Below are 22,214 nucleotides of genomic sequence, written 5' to 3'. Positions count from 1 at the left end.
CTGTCCTGTCTGTACCTGTTTGTGGTGAGGATGTTGAGGTCGTGGAGAGATTCACTTACCTTGGCAGTGATATTCATGTCTCTGCTGGCTGGGAGTCAGAGGTCAATAGATGTCTGGGCCGGGCCTAGGAGTCATAGATTCACTGGATCATGGGGTGTGGCGCTGCCGGTACCTGTGCGGGAGGACGAAAGTCCGAGTCTTCAGGTCCTTGGTGCTTCCAGTCTTGCTCTGTGGATGCGAGACATGGACTCTGACCAAGGATCTGAGACGGAGACTTAATTCCTTTGGTATCAGGTCTCTTCGGAGAATCTTTGGCTATCGCTGGTCAGATTTTGTGTCCAACGAGCGGTTGCTGAGAGAGACTCGGATGAGATTTGTTACCTGCATAGTCCGTGAGCATCAACTGCGGCTGTATGGACATGTGGCTCGTTTTCCTGAAGCTGATCCTGCTCACCAGATTCTCTCAGCGTGGGAGTCTCATGAGTGGAGGAGGCCAGTGGGCCGACCACGTGCCTCATGGTTGCAGCAGGTTGATCGGCATCTCAAGGAGATGGGGATGGGCCTGGCATCTGCCTGGGGGATGGCTAGCCGGAGGCCCCTGGAGTACCGGCTGAAAGTGGACACAGCAACGCGCTGTTCTGACATATGCTCCCATACCTGACCTGACCTAGGTTTCCAAAAAACCAAGCTCGTCTTGAGGGGGTTATTATTTCACTAACCTGAGTTTCTAAAAATCAAGCTGGTCTTGAGAGAGTTATTATTTCATGAACCTGAGTTTCTGAAAACCAAGTTATTCTTGCGAGAGTTATTATTTCACTAACCTGAGTTTCTAAAAACCAAGCTAGTCTTGGGGGAGTTATTATTTCACTAACCTGAGTTTCTAAAAACCAAGTTAGTCTTGCGAGAGTTATTATTTCACGAACCTGAGTTTCTGAAAACCAATCTCGTCTTGGAAGAGATATTATTTCACTAACCTGCGTTTCTAAAAACCAAGCTCGTCTTGGGGGAGTTATTATTTTACTAACCTGAGTTTCAAAAAACCAAGCTCGTCTTGGGGGAGTTATTATTTCACTAACCTGCGTTTCTAAAAACCAAGCTCGTCTTGGGGGAGTTATTATTTTACTAGCCTGAGTTTCAAAAAACCAAGCTCGTCTTGGGTGAGTTATTATTTCACTAACCTGAGTTTCTAAAACCAATCTAGTCTTGGGGGAGTTATTATTTCACCAACTTGAGTTTTGAAAAACCAAGCTCGTCTTGGGAGAGTTATTATTTCACTAACCTGTGTTTCTAAAAACCAAGCTTGCCTTGGGAGAGTTATTATTTCACTAACCTGTGTTTCTAAAAACCAAGCTTGTCTTGGGAGAGTTATTATTTCACTCACCTGTGTTTATAAAAACTAAGCTCGTCTTGGGAGAGTTATTGTTTCACTCACCTGAGTTTATAAAAACCAAGCTAGTCTTGGGAGAGTTATTGTTTCACTAACCTGTGTTTCTAAAAACCAAGCTTGTCTTGGGAGAGTTATTGTTTCACTAACATGTGTTTCTAAAAACCAAGCTTGTCTTGGGAGAGTTTTTATTTCACTCACCTGTGTTTATAAAAACCAAGCTCGTCTTGGGAGAGTTATTGTTTCACTCACCTGAGTTTATAAAAACCAAGCTAGTCTTGGGAGAGTTATTATTTCACTAACCTGTGTGTCTAAAAACCAAGCTTGCCTTGGGAGAGTTATTATTTCATTAACCTGTGTTTCTAATAACCAAGCTTGTCTTGGGAGAGTTATTATTTCACTTACCTGTGTTTATAAAAACCAAGCTCGTCTTGGGAGAGTTATTGTTTCACTCACCTGAGTTTATAAAAACCAAGCTCGTCTTGGGAGAGTTATTGTTTCACTCACCTGAGTTTATAAAAACCAAGCTAGTCTTGGGAGAGTTATTATTTCACTCACCTGTGTTTATAAAAACCAAGATAGTCTTGGGAGAGTTGTTATTTCACTAACCTGTGTTTCTAAAAACCAAGCTTGTCTTGGGAGAGTTATTATTTCACTCACCTGAGTTTCTAAAAAACCAAGCTTGTCTTGGGAGAGTTATTGTTTCACTAACCTGTGTTTATAAAAACCAAGATAGTCTTGGGAGAGTTGTTATTTCACTAACCTGTGTTTCTAAAAACCAAGCTTGTCTTGGGAGAGTTATTATTTCACTCACCTGAGTTTCTAAAAAACCAAGCTTGTCTTGGGAGAGTTATTGTTTCACTCACCTGTGTTTATAAAAACCAAGCTCGTCTTGGGAGAGTTATTGTTTCACTCACCTGAGTTTAGAAAACCAAGCTCGTCTTAGAGACTTTTATATCACGAACGTGTTTCCAAAAACAAGCTCGTCTTGAGAGAGTTATTATTTCATGAACTTCAGTTTCCAAAAACCAAGCTCGTCTTGAGTGGGTCATTATTTCACAAACCCAAGTTTCGAAAAATCCAAGTTCGTCTTCGGGGAGTTTTTATTTCACTAACCTCAGTTTCTAAAACCTCGCTCGTCTTGGGAGAGTTATTATTTCAATAACTCGAGTTTCAAAAAATCCAAGCCAGTCTTGGGTGAGTTATTATTTCACTAACGTAAGCTTTTAAAAACCAAGCTCGTCTTCGGGGTTGGGGGGCGGGGGTGGTTATTATTTCACAAGCCTGAATTTCTCAAAACCAAGCTCATCTTGGGGAAGATATTATTTCACGAACCTGAGTTTCTTAAAACCAAGTCTGTCTTGGGAGAGTTATTATTTGAATAACCTGAATTTCTAAAAACCAAGCTCCTCTTGGGGTGGTTATTATTTCACTGACTTGAGTTTCTAAAAACCAAGCTGGACTTGGGGTGGTTATCATTTCACTAACTTGAGTTTGTAAAAACCAATCTCGTCTTGGGGTGGTTAATATTTCACTAACTTGAGTTTGTAAAAACCATTCCAGTCTTGGGGTGGTTATTATTTCACTGACTTGAGTTTATAAAAACCAAGCTAGTCTTGGGGTGGTTATTATTTCACTAACTTGAGTTTGTAAAAACCAATCCAGTCTTGGGGCGGTTAATATTTCACTGACTTGAGTTTCTAAAAACCAATCTAGTCTTGGGGTGGTTATTATTTCACTGACTTGAGTTTGTAAAAACCAAGCTAGTCTTGGGGTGGTTATTATTTCACTAACTTGAGTTTGTAAAAACCAATCCAGTCTTGGGGCGGTTAATATTTCACTGACTTGAGTTTGTAAAAACCATTCCAGTCTTGGGGCGGTTAATATTTCACTGACTTGAGTTTCTAAAAACCAAGCTAGTCTTGGGGTGGTTATTATTTCACTAACTTGAGTTTCTAAAAACCATTCCAGTCTTGGGGCGGTTAATATTTCACTGACTTGAGTTTCTAAAAACCAAGCTAGTCTTGGGGCGGTTAATATTTCACTGACTTGAGTTTGTAAAAACCATTCCAGTCTTGGGGCGGTTAATATTTCACTGACTTGAGTTTCTAAAAACCAAGCTGGACTTGGGGTGGTTATTATTTCACTGACTTGAGTTTATAAAAACCAAGCTAGTCTTGGGGTGGTTATTATTTCACTAACTTGAGTTTGTAAAAACCATTCCAGTCTTGGGGCGGTTAATATTTCACTGACTTGAGTTTGTAAAAACCAAGCCTGTCTTGAGAGAGTTATTATTTCACTGACTTGAGTTTCTAAAAACCAATCTAGTCTTGGTGTAGTTATTATTTCACTAACCTGAGTTCCTAAAAACAAGCTCGTCTTGGGTAGTTATTATTTCATGAACCTGAGTTTCTAGAAACCAAGCCTGTCTTGGGAGCGTTATTATTTCGATAACCTGAGTTTCTGAAAACCAAGATAGTCTTGGGAGAGATATAATTTCACAAACCCGAGATTTGAAAAACTGCAAGCTTGTCTTGCGAGAGTTGTTATTTCACTAACCTGAGTTTCCAAAAACCAAGCCTATCTTAGGAGAGTTATTTCACTAACTTGAGTTTCCAAAAACCAAGCTAGTCTTGGGAGAGTTATTATTTCAATAACTTGAGTTTCCAAAAACCAAGCTAGTCTTGGGGGAGTTATTATTTCACTAACCTGAGTTTCCAAAAACCAAGTTAGTCTTGGGAGAGTTATTATTTCAGAAACCTGAGTTTCTAAAAACCAACCTCGTATTGAGAGAGGTTTTATTTCACCAACCTGTGTTTCCAAAAACAAGCTTGTCTTGAGAGAGTTATTATTTAACCAACCTGAGTTTCTGAAAAGCAAGCTAGTCTTCGGAGAGATATAATTTCACAAACCAGTGATTCGAAAAATCAAGCTCATCTTCGTGGAGTTATTATTTCATTAACCTTACTTTTGAAAAACCAAGATCGTCTTGGTTGAGTTTTTATTTCACTAACCTGAGTTTTTAAAAACCAAGTTAGTTCTGGGGGAGTTATTATTTCACTAACCTGAGTTTCTAAAAACCAAGTTAGTCTTGGGTGAGTTATTATTTCACTAACCCGAGTTTCTAAAACCAAGCTAATCTTGCGGGAGTTATTATTTCACTAATCTGAGTTTTTGATACCAAGCTCGTCTTGGGGGAGTTATTATTTCACTAACCTGAGTTTCTAAAAACCAAGTTATTCTTGGGGGAGTTTATATTTCACGAACCCGAGTTTCGAAAAATCCAAGCTCGTCTTCGGGGAGTTTTTATTTCACTAACCTGATATGAGTTTCTTAAAAGCAAGCTTGTCTTGGGAGAGTTATTGTTTCACTCACCTGAGTTTCTTAAAACCAAGCTTGTCTTGGGAGAGTTATTATTTAACCAACCTGAGTTTCTGAAAAGCAAGCTAGTCTTCGGAGAGATATAATTTCACAAACCAGTGATTCGAAAAATCAAGCTCATCTTCGTGGAGTTATTATTTCATTAACCTTACTTTCGAAAAACCAAGATCGTCTTGGTTGAGTTTTTATTTCACTAACCTGAGTTTCTAAAAACCAAGTTAGTCTTGGGTGAGTTATTATTTCACTAACCCGAGTTTCTAAAACCAAGCTAATCTTGCGGGAGTTATTATTTCACTAATCTGAGTTTTTGATACCAAGCTCGTCTTGGGGGAGTTATTATTTCACTAACCTGAGTTTCTAAAAACCAAGTTATTCTTGGGGGAGTTTATATTTCACGAACCCGAGTTTCGAAAAATCCAAGCTCGTCTTCGGGGAGTTTTTATTTCACTAACCTGATATGAGTTTCTTAAAACCAAGCTTGTCTTGGGAGAGTTATTGTTTCACTCACCTGAGTTTCTTAAAACCAAGCTTGTCTTGGGAGAGTTATTGTTTCACTCACACGTGTTTCTAAAAACCAAGCTAGTCTTGGTGGAGTTATTGTTTCACTCACCTGTGTTTATAAAAACCAAGTTAGTCTTGGGAGAGTAATATTTGAAATGAAGACATTGATTGAGGTATGCTACTTGTCGTGGAAGCAAGAATACACTGGTATTTCTGGTGTTAACACTTTGTCGGAGCGAAATCGGGTTCACACCCAAACCATCAGCTTGTCCTTGTTTCCCACGGCGGTTAGCATAACTTAATCAACGTCTTGTTTATTTTGTCCATTGTTTTACCTTCCTCCGCCTCGGATGAACACAAGCCTTCACAAACATGATTAGTTCTTCATTCTTGTCTTGGTGAGAGTAATTATTTCATGAACCAAGATTTTATTGAAATTAATTCACAAATGACTTTTGGAGAGAGGGTAAGCTGCTCATCTTGCCTGATTTATTCCACACATGATAACCAGCTTGACGGTTTGGTTTACTCAGTGCAGCTTGGGATGGGCACTAAAATGTTCCCCCATAAAAAAAATCAGTCCTGCAAACAAACTCATCAAACAGAGTTTCATATCAAACATAACATCCCTTCCTCAATAATGTTGTCTGTGTTTTTCCTCAATACATATTATATTCCATATTGTCTTTTTCTGGTGTTTGCTTCCACTTCTCCCCCTCTCACGCAAACACTCCCACACTTATTGTCGTCCAGGTTTGACTATGTGGAGCTGCGTGATGGAGAGAATGCGTCTTCCAGCTTGCTTGGAAAGTTTTGTGGGAATATTGCTCCAGCACCAATCTCTTCATCTGGACAGAATATGTTCATCAAGTTCGTGTCTGACATGGACAACCAGGGAGCCGGCTTCTCTCTGCAGTACAAGCCGTTCAAATTGGGTACATCTCACTATTCGTTCAATGTTATTGTTGTCTTTTTCACGGTTTCCTTTTTTTTTGGGGGGGGGCATGGGGGTTGATTACCTTGGAAGCAGAATAGGACATTGTTAGAATACTCTCATCTGGGTTCAATTCCCCACAGAATAGGATGTCAGTGAAACAGAACAAACTTTGGGTCCGGGGTATCGAGCGATTCCTCTTCAGACAGCAGAATGTTAGGAATACGAGAGCGAGCCGGGGCAAACAGGCAGGATGTGAGTGAGTCAGTACATATGGGAGTAATCAGCACCATTGTTGTGTACATCCAAAACCTTAAACACACAACCGGCCTTGGCACTTGTTTGCAATGAAAAGTCAGAAGGCAATATATTGTCAAAAGATTTGCATTATAAGCTGCGACAAAATGTTGCAGTTGGACGGTCATGAAAAGGCCAGCTGACTCATTCACGACCTTTATGGAGGGATGTTCTGCCTGCCACATCTGGTGCCATTTATGTGAGGTGCCAGTCCACCCATATTGTAACTGACCCCCAGTGCCCTTTGGGCAAATTCGCAAAGAGCACCTGCTGCTGGACAATCCAAACTAATAATAATAAAGAACACAACTGTTACTTTCAGTTTGTGGATCGTTTCATGAGAATGTCTCCCCAAACCTCCCTCCCTCACCAGGTGCAGACGAGTGCTCAAAGAACTTCTCCGCTCTTCAGGGGGTCATCCAGTCTCCCAATTTCCCCCAAAAGTATCCGAACTTCCTTGACTGCACCTACATCATCCATGTACGGTCTTATGCGTTCCCATTGTCCTGATGCATGTCGTGTTTATGTTTCAGTGTGCTTGTTTCTTTGCTATGTTCCTTTTTTTGTGTGGCACACTGTTCTGAGTAAAGCGAAGCCTTTCTGTGTACAGTAAGGACTTGTCAGTCGTTCCACACCGTACCATGTTGTTTTGTTCTCTGCTATGCTATGACGATGATATTCACCATCTTTGGGTTATTTCTCTGAAATAAGCTCATTGAGTGGTTCCCAGTGTCCGGCCGTCCTTCCGTTAACATTTGACTGAAACATCTCACAAACTACCCGACCGATATGGACCAAATTTGGTGCAATGCATCAGGACAGCAAGGTCTCATGGGGTTATGCTCCCCATCCAGATGCACCCCCTATAGTGGTGGTTAAAGGGGGGGAGGATTTTCTTGTGTTGTTGTTTAGTTTTTTGTGTTATTGTTGAGTTTGCATCAGGACAGTGAGGTCACCTCCCTGTTGGGGAAATAACCATCAGTCCCCCAAGGGGCTACTTTTATTTGTTGTGGCATCCCTTGCATTGTAAACCCATCCGTTAACTTGCTTTGTTGTCCATTGCCTTGCTGTGCCATGTTCCCAATGATAAATGCCTTGATAAATCTGTGCTGTGCCATCCTATGAGATGAAAATGCTTTGCTGTTCCTGCAGACATCTCCCCAGAACGAGATCACTTTGTATTTTGAGCACTTCAGCTTGGAGAGTGACGCGACGGGGCGGGAAGATAGAGTCGATGCAGGGACTGCAGGATCTGGGGCTACTGGGCGATCTTTGCCTAGACCTTGCCGCTTTGACCGCTTGGAGATCTGGGATGGACTGCCCAATGGTATGATATATGGCAAAGGAGGGGAGAGGAAGAAATGAGAGAAATATTGAGAAAATACACTCACTAGCAAAATACAGAATGCCAAATCGTGGTTGGGTGACATCTGGTCTGAACAATGGCTAAATGATTTTTGTGGAGGCTCGTGCAAGAGCAAGAGCACAGAATAGATCAGAACAGAACATCGAGAAACTAGAAGGGCACTTGGTAGAGCGCATACCTCCGCCACATAATGCCTGATCCACGAGAACATATCGGGCCCAATCAATACTTTTTTGAAATATCATACGATGCAGAACTATATCGTTTTTGGCCCCATCTCTCAATGGTGCAGAATCACTTTAAAAATTAAATAATTCTCGTATCCAGATCCGGATCCGGATCTTCACCAAAATCTAATCAGCTCGTCTTTGTCACACACCCAACCTGTCCACAAAATTTCATCCGTGTCCATCGACAACTTTTTGAGATATCCTGCACACAAACAAACAGACAGAAAGGGGTGAAAACATAACCTCCTTCTCCTTCAGTGGTGGAGGTAAATAGTGGAAAGTTGGAAAACACACCAACAGCAGGGTAGAAGGATACATGGAGGATGAATGCATGAGGGGAAGAGAATAAGGGGATGGAGGAGGGGGCACAAGGGGGCAAACAAGCTGGATACATCTGCAAAGACAGAAAGAAGAGGAAGGCAAAACCAGGAATAAAACACAAATGGAACAAAAAATGGAGAGGGATAGGGAAGAAAACCCAATAACCTGGAAAGGAAGGGGTGGGCTTGGGGAGGGTTAATGAGCATATAAAAGATCATGAGTAGGGATGGGGTCTGATATATGAGTTGGAGGTAAAAAGCCGCCATCTTGAAGTTGGTTTTATATGTGTGAGAAAAGAGTAACAAATGAGTGGAGGTGAGCGGTGAGCCTGGATTTTGTGTATTTCACCTGAAGTGGGTTATTAGCTTAACGCATATGCCCTGGAGGTATGCGGGGGGGGGGGGATGGGGAGGTGGGCAGAACATGCAAAAGACAAGGTTTTATACATCTAAGACTAAGATGAGAAACATCTTAGACTAAGACATCTAAGAATAAGACTAGACATCTAAGACTAGAATGGAGGTATAAGACAGGCAACCAAACTTTTTGCGCTGCAGGAGCAACATTCCCAGAGATTCAACTTCGTTTTGGGAGATACCAATGCCTTTGAGGGCCTTAACATCCACCTCAACAAGATTTGAAAAGGTATGAGGCAGGGGTACTATCCAAAGGGGGAATGAACTCCTTTGTATGTTGTTGGAAGTTCAGTTTTGCTGAGAAAAGATTTGAACCACAGAGGGGTGCCCAGTCAGTGATTGGCTTTGGGGGCCATCTCTGACATGTGGCTTCTCCATGGCAGATCATAGCTGATGGTCTCACAGGGCCCAAAAGTCTCAAGGACTAAATTCCTTTGAGACGTTTGTCGATAAGTCGATGGGAAGGTTTATCAGATGGTCTTTCCAGGGTTTACCAGATGGAGAGACAGAGTAAGGGTGTGAGATTTATCAGGGTTGAAAGACATTTTCAAGTGTGTGATCAGCTCCTGATTCTATGAAGGTCAGCAGAGAGGAAGGAGGCTGCTGCCTGCCTATCTGAAGGATGAGGGATGCTCCGGCAGTGAGTGGAGTCATCAGCAAAAAGACAAGGAGGGTTTTCCAGAAAAGTCAAACAGATCATTGATGAAGATGAGGAACCTGACTGGGTCCCAGACTGCATTAGGGCATTTTAGCCTCAGCAGAGAGAAAGGAGATGAGAGAATCCTTGGTTTGAGAGGCACACACTGACTTCCAGAGTTGAGGAAGGCAGCAAACTATTCGAATAGTTGGCCTTGGATGAAATAGGCTGTGAGTTTGTAAAACAAGGCAGGGTGCCAGAATGTGTAAAATGCTCAAGATATGTCCAGAGAGACAGTCTTGATCTCTTCTATGAGATTCAGGGCCTCCATCCATTGTCGGAGAAAAGCAGAAGCATGTCCATGGTTGAGTGAGCGGGTCAGAAACCTAACGGAAAGATCAGGTATTTGGAGAAAAGTAAGATTTGATGTCAAATGTAGTTATTTATTTGCACGACGTTTCTTGAACTTGGAAGTAAGATCGTAGGTTTGTAGTGAAGAGGATCTGTTTTGCACCATGTTTGTGTAATGCAGTGAGGTTGACTGACTTCCAAGTAGACAGGAGGTGACCAAATGCAGATGATAGGTTGAACAGAGCAGAAAAAAGGAGGAGGAGGAGGAGATTGGGACCATACTCTGTGCAGAGCGTTGGTGCTGCCTAAGCAGTCTCCTTGGCTATTGGGCACAATCCTGGACGGGTCGCCACTCCGACACAGTATACCAGTATGCTGGCACTCATTTTGCCGACCTCGGAAGGATGACAGGCCAAGTTAACCCCACCTGGTCTTAATTCAACAGCTGAGCGGGAGTTGAACTTAGGACCCTGGGATCCAAAGCCCGCCACCCTAACCATTGAGCCAACAGCAGGCATAGAAAAAAAGGATATACAGTATATGAGCAGTGGAGCACGCTTCAGAACACGGCTGCTGATCCCATCAAAGCTGATCACAAAGTTGGAGTCTATAGTTTCCAGAAATTTCCACATATCTTCAGGTGAGAAAGAGACAGTGCTCACAATGAGTTATTTGAGAATGGATGAGTTAGAGACAGAGTGAGGGGTTGGTTACGCAAAATTTGGAAGCGAACGTAGTGTTGAGACATTCAGCCTTCAAATGAGCAGTGTTGGTTGTCGTGCCATTTAAGGTGAGGAATGGGATGGAGGGGAAAGCATACACCAAAGACAGACATGACAAGGTGCCACCAAGTCTCTGAGGAAGAACACAGGTTCGAAAGTTCAGCTTTACGGTTGGCCAGGTCTTGTTTTCTGGCTGGCCTGAGAGTAGACACACACTTATTGTGAGCTTTGTGGAATGATCTGAGGTTGCCATTTTTGGATTTGTTTTTCGAGGAAGAAAAGATAGGTTGTTTGAAGGCAACCGTCATACCACAGGTTTCAATGTATCAGTGACGAGAGGATGGGTAAGATAACTGCGGAACTAGAGAGAGAGAGAAAGAGAGAGAGATAGAGAGAGAGAAAGAGAGAGAGAAAGAGAGAGAGAAAGAGAGAGAAAGAGAGAGAAAGAGAGACTTTTGTAGAAAAATTCCCAGGAGCATCTCAATATCAAGGACAACGGAGATAGAAGACGAATCCAGAAGTGAGAGGGCAGCATGTAGTCCATGGTAGTTGACCTGAGTGAGCTTCTAGACTCTGTGGCACAGAGGACGACTCTCTGACAATAGCCACAAAGATGTTGACTGAGAGTCCAAGATGAAGCAATTGGAGCAGTGGAGGAACAGGAGACATTCGTAAAGAAGTTGGTCCTTACCAGGTGCAGAAGGGAAGACATGCAATTGGCAGAAATCTAGGTCGGAATGTCAACAGATTGGGTCTGACTCATGGAGTCACATAAGTGCTGTGGGTGCTTGAAGTGATCCCAACTCTCAGATATTTGGCATGTTGACATTTGAAATGAGAGAGGGAGAGAGAAATGTAAATGTAGTTATCACTGCTCGGAGGATGATACAGCACTCAGACAAATAATAGGAGGTTGCAGAGTGGAAAGCCGAGCCATTGTGGATTTGTAGCAGGACATTTATTCTGCAACATTCCAAATAACATCTGATGATATTGAGTCCCATTTATCCTGGAGGGCTGCACATGACTGGGTCAAGGACTTGCTGTGGACAGGTCCTGATAAGAAGGTATAAAATGTCACAAGTGATATTTTGAAACTGTAGTAGTCAAGGCAAATGTATGAACTCCGTTATATGTTCCTTAAGACAGTCCTACATCACATCACCATCAATGATATTGGCATCGTCATATTGAAACATCCCATCATGTTCAAGCTGTGTGATTAACATCGAAGTGTCAGCAAGGTCAGCCATGATCTTTAGAATTACTTTCTGGATGGCACCTATTCTTGGAAAGGGATAACAAGTCCTAAACCATGCCAGCTGAACATTATCAAAATAATTACTTGACCTTCACTTGCCTGGACTACTGGCTTGATTCTTGTGAAGATTCTGTCATACATGGATTATTCCGAATGCTCAAAAGTGTATGCAATAGGATATCTTCAGCAATGTTGCTCTCGATCCATTACGACGAACGCAGGCAGCATGTTCATTCAGTTCTTATTTGAAATTCAGGAAATATGATAAGATATTTAATTTACTAACACACGTAATAGTTTGGAACACAAAGCTCATTATTGTTGCGCACATGTTGTGATGTTGCTCATGACTAAACACCTCCGTGATTTGCATGACCATTGCACGTCTCCAGCTCATCATGATCCGGTCCATTTAAATAGCAATACCTACCGGGAAGCTCTTTTTGCTTTGAGAGTTCTAGGTCCAACACTTTCTGGTAGATGTTTCTTTTGAAAGCCAGTTTTTCATTGCAGTTGGACATTACCACCAGCTTATCCACTTCAATGAAGAATAGCCGAACAGCACAAGCTGCCATGATCACGCCCCTTGCGAAGTCATTAATGCCTTGACTCCACCTGCTCGGCCGTGCCGCATCACGTGCATAGAGTATTCCAGCCACGTCCGTGCTGTGTCTCTGGTCTCTCCATATCCGCAAGGCTGAAGTTTGACATTGACCTCATTTTTCAGAACAACCATATGTGTGAAAGGATTACACCGTCATAATCACTAATTCCCGGCACACAAATCACTATCAATTGCACATCCTCACTTCTTTTAGTTACAAATTTAAATTTATATTAAATTTTGTTTTTTTGCAAACAGGAAATATGGTAGTTAACTGATTTATCTGTTCAAACACTAACCTGGTCTCGAGAAAGAGTGCAAAAAGACTACATTTGCGCAAAAAGACTACATTTGCACAAAAACACTACATTTGCACAAAAACACTACATTTGCACAAAAACACTACATTTGCACAAAAAGACTACATTTGCATAAAAACACTACATTTGCACAAAAACACTACATTTGCGCAAAAAGACTACATTTGCACATAAAGACTACATTTGCATAAAAACACTACATTTGCACAAAACACTACATTTGCGCAAAAAGACTACATTTGCACATAAAGACTACATTTGCATAAAAACACTACATTTGCACAAAACACTACATTTGCGCAAAAAGACTACATTTGCACAAAAAGACTACATTTGCATAAAAACACTACATTTGCACAAAACACTACATTTGCGCAAAAAGACTACATTTGCACATAAAGACTACATTTGCTCGAGAGACAAAGAGATAAATCCTGTATTATCTTGTTTTCTAATTGATGATGCATAAATCACTCTAACCGACACCTCCATGTACTCTCCTCGGTTAAATAATAATTATTGGTAATTTTGTGGCGTATGAAGGAGATGTCGCTTCCGCTTCACTAGGTGCATTTGTGAGATGTTATTGAGCAATTTGTGGTCTATACTTATTAAAGGAGGAGAAGTCTCCTTTTTTCACTTGTTTACATCTCCTCTATAGTCCCAGACAATTGTTTTAATATGGAGTATCTCGATACGCAGTGCATGTATTATCAAAATTGGTGTTGCCAACACAGACCTATTAACAATTAAAATACCTGTGGGGGACGAAACGTCCCCCCCCCTTTCAAAACATTGTTTCTAATGTCATCGGGCAACTCTATCGACTGCTGGGAAGAATCCGTGACTTGTTGGAAAGCATATCAAAGAGCACTAACGTCGGGAAGGAAAATAAACCTTCGAGCTTCACTGTTGCCGGACCATACCTTGATGGTTTACGAAAAAAAAATACAGTTTTCCATCTTCCATCTTCAGTATCTTCTGAAGACGTTTAGAGCAGAATGAATTACCGTTCGTCATGGAAATTAGGCAAACATACACAACCAAACTCGGATGCATCACGAAGACTCTTGCTCTGCAAGGAACATCATAGTGAAAATGGGAACTCGCAAGCAGAGTCACGAGTAATGAGCCATTTTGCGATTGTTTTGTCTGCGACTTGCAAACACGGTTTAAGCTGTTGCCAAACTCGGAAGAGCAAGGAAACACGATCACACGTCAACATAAACACAGCGATGCTATTTCCATCACATACCCTCATACATAGCAAGTGCACCACATGTTCAGCCCCTTGGCCACGAGGACAGTCAACCGGTCATCAGAAACTCCATATTGATGGATGGTTCAAAGTGCATGTCGTGTGAAAATGACCCGATGCAAAATGACCTGAAATGTTTTTGTTTGAAAGCCAGTATGGAGGTAGACTGAGTGTGGCTGAAAATAACGATTCCCGAAAACACTTAAATCAGGGTTACAATACAAGTACAAACGCTCTTAGGGGAACTACAGCGATCGATTCTTCTCGACTGCATGCTCACCGTAACTCACGTACCCGCTCTGCTATTTTATACGTTATGGAGGAAATTGTTTTGCTATCTTGGAGTAAGTGGGACAATATTTTTGTCTGATTCGTTCCAGAAAGCATTTTTATGGGTCGGAGAACCATGTTTCGTGCATGCATGTCCTTATCAAACTTTGCATGATGAGTTGGCATGTAAGAAGACAAGTTGTGTTTTGGGCAACCGGAATGAAATGTCACAACAATATAAAACCTTAATTGTGTAATCTTAGTTATATCTCCACTGAGCCAAGGTTAGAGAGCCATTGGTAAGCCTCGGAGTGTGCTCGCAGTGGTGTTTGAAATGCGCGTTTTTCAAGAAATGCATAAATACCATCGCACAAAGGTGAATTCACAACGTCAGATGGAGGAGTCCGGGGCTTTGACTCATCTGCAGGTGCCGATGCACTCGGATAGCTAATATTATCAGGCAGCCAATATAGACCTGACTGCTTAATCCCATCGCAGCTGCCAAAGGCAACACTTGCTAAGGCACCAGTAAAGTGAAAATTGGCAAGGGATGGTGGGCTTGGGTCGATTAAATTAAAAATACCTCATTAATTGAAATAAAGGTTGAAAATTATTTTTCACATTTGTGTTCGCACGAGCTTTTGTAATGTGAATTGTTGAACCAGAGGTGGGTTCAGATGTTGTTCAACCTGACTGGTTGTGCATGTACCTTCTGACTTCTTTGATTGCAACTTTTAAATGTATTAAAATGTATAAACAACTTGGTAGTGAGTGGTGGTGGTGTACTTTATGTATTATATGAACACTGCAGGAGGTGAACACACAGAAAATGGAAGTGTTGGTGTTTGTTGAGGAAAATGTAACAGTAACAGTGACAGTGTGTGTGTGTGTGTGTGTGTGTGTGTGTGTGTGTGTGTGTGTGTGTGTGTGTGTGTGTGTGTGTGTGTGTGTGTGTGTGTGTGTGTGTGTGTGTCGTTGGCTGTTATCTCCATATGTGAGTTTCAGAAGGTGGAACGGATCCCTCCCAGGTCTCACAAAGTATCCACCTTCGTGTGTGTGTGTGTGTGTGTGTGTGTGTGTGTGTGTGTGTGTGTGTGTGTGTGTGTGACAGCAATGACATTTTGTCTTATACGAATAAACGTTTAAGAAAACGCAGCCATCATTCTGGTACAGATACGGAGGGAATAGACAATGTTATCAATAATGTAGAGATAATTCTGGAAGGACACAAAGACAGATGGATATGATGACATTTACATGATGAAAATGGAAATGATGGGCAAAGAGGAGGAGAGTTGGTGATGAAATGGGTTTGCAGATGGCAGGACTAGGGAAGCGATGAAACTTTAATTGCCTTCGACCCTTGGTGCACAATGATGGACCACACTGGGTAGAAAGCATCATCCGTCGAAAACCAGACAAAGTAACATGAATTAGGAATATTAATGTATAACGTTTCCATCGAATCTATGTTATAAAACCCCAACTAGAACATTCAAATTCATGAGCGTATGAGCGTAACAAATCTCTCTGGCTGGTTCGGGGTGTCATGCAAAAAACAAATGGTCCACCGGTGTCGACCACGTTGATCTGCAGAAGCAAAATGAGAGCTTATGGTGGATGAAGTTCTCCGTTACAGCAGGACTTACAAACTGCAACATCAGACCCAAGTGAAAGCCGTCTAGCTCATCATGGATGTGTTTGAACTGATAATTCCATTCATTTTACTTGATTTACATTTTTACTGAACAACCAAAGTATCTAAATCCTTTAAACCCAAGCTAGATGCTAAATTATATTCCGTGTTGCCATAGTACCACCTAATGGCCTACCCTTATGGGTGGCACTACCAGTCTATTTATATACAATTGTGAGTGGGGATAAGTGGATGAAAATTAGGTTTTTAGTCGGTTCAAAATGTATTATGGGGGAGAAAAACGCGCACACACACACACACACACACACACACACACACACACACACACACACACACACACACACACACACACACACACACACACACACACACACACACACACACACACACACACACGCACACACTGCAGCAATGGCGATATTATGGAGGCTTTCTGATACCCTTGTGGAACCATTTTGTTGAGTTGTTGAGTAACACACATTCAGTAGTGGATAACCCTTCTGCAAGCGCTTCAGTGCGGGTTAGCCATCAATGGCGTTCTGTCCTTAATCCCATTGTCCTTTTATGTGTTGGCCTGGTTAAACAACGTATTGGAGCATAAAGTCAGATTATAGATTAGAGGTGGCTAGAAAAGAGGAAGCGTTGTGTTTATAAGTCTCATTGCAGGAATGGCTTTTATTTATGTGTCGTGCACTTACCAGGAGAAACCACGTCGGACGAATGGTGTATTATCATCAAGATGAATGCCTTGCCACGTCAGTTATTTCTGTCAAGCTTTAGGCGACCATTATCCCAAGTCCTGACAATATCTGGCACTCAAGCTTTTTGAATGACCCACCATTTGAACCGATTGAGACTACAATTTAAGAAAGTGAAAAAATATCCCTGAGCTTTATCCCCATCCTGCTTTTCCTGTAGTCACTCGATCTGACCAGAACCAAACAACTGGTCCATTTCGACATTCCTCGCACTCACCCCGAAACCGAGAGGGTTCCTTTTCTACCATCTTGACACTTCCACATCGAGAAGTTCAGCTATCTGCGGAACATCATGACCTGAAATATACTCTTGGCAATCAGAAGGGCCATGTGTGTCTGTGCTTATTTATTAAACAAACGAAGAATAAGTATGCACGGTGATATGCATAATATTATTTGTTATACATTATACGCCGTGTTATTGTGAATTGAGTGTTTCGAGAACTATTCCATCGGTATCGAATGTAATACGTATTGCTGGTCCTTCCGACAGTGGGATTGGAGGTCGGACGATACTGTGGCAGCACTTCACCCCCAAAGTTGAAGTCCTCCACTGGGGTTCTGTCCCTGGTCTTTCACACAGACACTGCTGTGGCCAAAGAAGGTTTCTCTGCAAACTACACCATTCATCGCAAGGAGGTCTCTGAGAGTGAGTTTCCTCCATCTTCCTTCCTTGTGGGGTGTGTGTGTGTGTGTGTGTGTGTGTGTGTGTGTGTGTGTGTGTGTGTGTGTGTGTGTGTGTGTGTGTGTGTGTTTGTCTGCGACTGCTGTTTCTCGACAACCACTGGTCCGATCTAATTGAAACTTGCCAGGTATATTGCTGGGGACCTGATGATGTGTTTTTTCAAGGTTTGATATTAATCGGACAAGTGGTTCCCACGTTATGGCCATTTATTTACCAAACCAATGACAGGACACGGTGCTATGACGTCACGATTCTTCTTTTTTTGTTTTTGCACGTACGGCAACGCACGTATGGGCACGGTGCTAGGACGTCACGATTGACGTCACAATTCTTTATTATTATTATTTATTTATTTTTTGCACGTAAGGCAATGCACATACGGGCACACACGTACGGGCACGGTGCTATGACGTCACGATTGACGTCACAATTCTTTTTTATTTTATTTTATTTTATTTTTTTTTTGCACGTACGGGCACGCACATACGGGCCCGCACTAGTAATTAAAATACCTGTGGTGGTGGGTGGGGGGAGTGGGAGGGGGGACTGAAAACATAATCGAAAGTCTGCAACAAGTGTGTGATGGGCCAAACGGCCATTTTTCCCCTTTAGGTTTCTTGTTAAAATCTCACTGGAATATATGGTGTTCATTATTTGTCTCTTTCCTCCTTGCCCTTGATCTTCACCTCTCATCTTGGTCCATCCTTTCCCTTTTATCACCTGCCTCCCCCTGAACACACTCCCAGCCATAATGTGTGACGGAGCCTTGGGCCTGAAGTCTCGCTGGATCAGTGACAATCAGATCACCGCCTCTTCCCAATACTACACGGGTCTGTGGTCTCCTCAGCTGGGTCGACTGCAGAACCCGGTCAATGCATGGACCCCCTTGCAGGACTCCAGCAAAGAGTGGATTCAGGTCTGAAAGATCTAGTGCAAGAGCACAGGGATTGAGAATTGGGGTGGGATAAGGGGGTGGTGGGAGTAGGTAATAGATGGAATGTAATTGCATTAAAAAAAACTGCAAGAATAGAGTTGGTATGAAAGATAGCCATCGTATTGATTTGGTCATAAATGGAATTCACTCAAAAATCCACATCAGCGTCAAACTAAATCGCAAACTTTTATTTCCTCAAAGTTCACGTGCATAGACAACACGGTACTTTCCTTGTGCCTCTTTCAAAGTACTACGGGGGCATGACCCTCTCGTTTTGCACTAAGTGAATGCAGCGAAAGTCATTAGTGTAGCGACGTGAATGTCATGAAGAAAACAATGCAAGCGCCCCATATCGAAGAGAATAAGCGCGAGACTTCTTCAGCAAGCCGAGCAAGCATACATCGCGAGAAGGAATCCCTTGCGGTTGGACGTGGATGTAGCGAAACAAAAGGCAGAGAATTGGTGCAGGAATTCCAAGCACCACATTCCTGCATGAGAACTCGAGGTGATGACAAACGGAATGGAAAAGTCACGGGTTTGGCTAAACCCAGAACCCCCATTGTGCCGAGCTATGAAACGGTTCAGATCGTTGGGAAATGACAGATGATGAAGTCAAGTTAGCCTATTGAGAATTCTCATGTATATTGTGATTTACACACATTAACATCCAAAATCGATTCTGTTCGGATGTCACAGTTCAGCAGAGTCCATGGTGATGTGACTGGGGTTTAATAGAGCACTGTTATTGTTCCATTTCTGGCTGGAATTCCTTCATGGATCCTATTAGTATCAATCATTAGAGCTCCTGCAACACAATTCTCTATTTTAAGGATAGTTGACAGATATTAGTGATTATAATTCACGAATAATTATTGTTGTTATGGTTATGATCTCACAAAGCCCTCTTTCTTTATACTCCTGCAGGTGGATCTCGGTTTCCCAAAGATTGTAACTGGAGTGGCAACCCAGGGTGCAGTCTCACATGAGTCTGGGACCAGTTACTATGTGACAAACTACCGTCTGGAACACAGTACCAGTGGGGAGGACTGGGTATCATACAGGGAAGGACGATCCATTCGGGTACAGAGCACAGTAGTGCTTATTTCTTATACTGCTTGTCTGCTTATCAGCACAATACTGATTATCCGCACAGTCCTGTAGTACTCTTCCACAGTACTTCTTATCTCACACCAGATGTCTCATGACTGTGGCTGGGGTCACCATACATTAAGGAGTATGCTGTCTTTTCGGGAGGATGTTAAACTGGCTGTTATTTATACATTCAAGATATATACAAGTACTGTTTAAAAATATGTGAGATATATTAAACATGTATGTATTGTTATAGACATATTGTTGCAGTTCTGTGAACCCTTTATTCCCCAAGGCAATGGTGGACATGCCTGGTGTTGGCTTAATGGTTAGGGCTTAATTGTTAGGGTGGTGGGCTTGGGATCCTCGGATCCCCAGTTCCAATCCCACTTGGCTGTTGAATTAATACCAGGTGGGGTTGACTCTGCCTGTCATCCTTCCGAGGTCGGAAAAATGAGTGTCAGCTTGCTGGTATCGTATGTCGGAGTGGTGACCCATCCAGGATTGTGTGTAATAGCCAAGGAGACTGCTTAGGCAGCACCAACGCTCTGCACAGAGTATGGTCCCAATGGATGGATGGATGGTGGACAACATATAGTGGTCCTGAGAGAGTTATTTCATTAATATTCGCATCAGATAGCCCTTCCCTTATGTCTAGTGGGTTTATGGGGCAAAGCGTGTTATAAGGGTTTTTAGGCAGGTCTTTATTCACATTCTTTATCCTTTATTTTATTTAACTTCACACACACGACCTTCCCTTCATGCAACTATGGAGACCACAGCAACAGGCAGCTTAATTTGCATACGCACACCATTTCCTGTTCAAACCTCGCGCCATTCTCCAACGGCACATCACGCCAGACATTTGCCATACTGGACCCACAACACTACAGCATTTCTCCATCCACCACAACACCTTCCTAAAAATCCCCATGTCATCGGACCACAATCCAAGCTCACCTCCACTCACCATTGACACCACAATCTCAACACCAACCTCCTCCATCATGAACTTGGCACACTTCAACCATTATGATGCACCACCGCTGCCATCGCTCAACCACAGTTGTCATTAATGACCACCACTGCCTTTTGGGACCAGTGGGGATGAGGATGTGTGCTCATAGTTGAGGTGTGCCATCACCCCATGGTATTCTATTAGCTCTGCTGCATGACGGAGTTCAGAGCAAATGAAGGCATTTTCAGTGCCGAATATTCGCCTGGACGGGGCTAAAGGCATGATTAGCATCCTTGCACCAATGAGGGCCTTGTAGCACACCCATCGCTCTGCCTGTTATGGTCTCGAGCGCCGCTCCCATTGGGGAGTCATAAAAGAGAGCTCTGTTCCATGGCCCGCCCTCTTCTTCTGCCCATCCTTTCTCATCTGGCCCACCTGCCTCTCTTGTCTGGCCTACCCACCTCTCTCATCTGGCCCATCCACTCTTCTCTCATCTGGCCCACCTGCTCTTCTCTTGCATATGGTCCACTCTTCTTCCTGTTCTTTGCATCATGGAATGAGCGGAGCTTCACTGACGGAGCAGAACAGAGTCAACCTGCAAGTGGGAGACACCAGACTAAAGCGCCGGCATAGCCCATAATCATTTACACGTAAAGACCTCTTTACACTCACGTTAGATCTATCCTCTCACACGTTCTTTCCTCCACTTCAAAACCCCCTGACCTACATCTTTTATTTACACCTTTCACTTTTCCTCATCTGCCAATCACACACTCCTCATCGCACCTGCTCCAATCACGCACCTTCAGTCCCCCCCCCCTTCCCCTCATTAGCGACTGGGTTGCATTGGTCCGTTGACCACGCAAGCCAGCAAAAGAGGTCGCAAACACATCGTACATTCTCTCTCTTTCTCTGCTCTCTAACTTTCCTCGGGTATGTGTCTGATGGTGCCTGTCATGTTAGCATAAGATAATATTGTATAACCATAATATTGGGTTAGCTCTGCACTGTGTCCTCTTTGGTATATACTTGCATTTATTTTGCCACGCCCCGCAAATCCTTGCTTTCCCCTGCTGTACATGTTGCTTTTGTTTTAAAACCTGTGATAATTTTGCCACATGCTTTTCCTCACCCTCACTTGTAATAAATTGCTTATATTATAAATGTACCCAGCTCATAGCGTCTTTTCCCTTTTGGCCCGAGAAAAGTCCGCATGCAGTTTAGCCAGGAAGTTCTGCCCCACATAATTTGCTCTTATTAGCCAGTGCATACTCGCAGCTCCATTCGGCTGCACCTGATCCAGTGAGTAACTCGAGTACACATCGAGGGCAAGAGACCCGCTTGGTGCAGCCATCCACACATAAGGTATCACGCGAGGTAGTGTCACCCTTCATGATTGGCAGTACCAATCAGCACTCGTGGTTGCTTAACAACCTGCTATTTGCATTGCATGTGGTACATGCTTGGGAACCTCTGTGGTGTGTATTCCCACCTGCAACGTCGCTGAATACTCACCAACAAGTGAAGAAACTGATCCAGAGGCTAAGGGGGGTGTGTAGCATTGGGATTCTCATGTATGTGCTACTTATGAATGTCTGCAGCTGCAGAGGAACTCGGGTGGGGTTTGAAACAGCAAGGGGCTTACCTTGCTTTTTTTGGATGCTTTCTGTATCTTTCTTTAGCTGGAAGAGCATGGGGTTACACACACACACACACACACACACACACACACACACACACACACACACACACACACACACACACACACACACACACACACACACACACACACACACACACACACACACACACACACACACACACACACACACACACACTTGGTGTTTGAGCTTGTAGCATGTTTTTTTTATTACAGG

The 22,214-nt window shown here is 42.8% G+C and overlaps 1 protein-coding gene across 2 annotated transcripts in view; it reads left to right on the top strand.

The window, feature by feature from the left end:
- The window catches only part of LOC147014096 (neuropilin-2-like), a 66,379-nt gene that overhangs the window by 5,618 nt on the left and 38,547 nt on the right, over positions 1-22,214 (top strand). For both annotated transcript variants that reach the window (XM_085851751.1, XM_085851750.1), the window contains exons 3-8: positions 6,020-6,201; positions 6,871-6,977; positions 7,650-7,824; positions 17,162-17,317; positions 18,100-18,269; positions 19,212-19,367. In XM_085851751.1, the coding sequence (XP_085707877.1) occupies positions 6,020-6,201; positions 6,871-6,977; positions 7,650-7,824; positions 17,162-17,317; positions 18,100-18,269; positions 19,212-19,367 (946 nt within the window). The remainder of the gene's footprint in view (positions 1-6,019; positions 6,202-6,870; positions 6,978-7,649; positions 7,825-17,161; positions 17,318-18,099; positions 18,270-19,211; positions 19,368-22,214) is intronic.

Source organism: Eptatretus burgeri, chromosome 13 (genome assembly GCF_056783735.1).
Source record: "Eptatretus burgeri isolate ZD-2024b chromosome 13, Ebu_testis_v1, whole genome shotgun sequence".
NCBI lineage: Eukaryota > Metazoa > Chordata > Myxini > Myxiniformes > Myxinidae > Eptatretus > Eptatretus burgeri.
The sequence above is the reverse complement of the archived record's forward strand: the minus strand, read 5'-3'. Positions and strand labels throughout refer to the sequence as shown.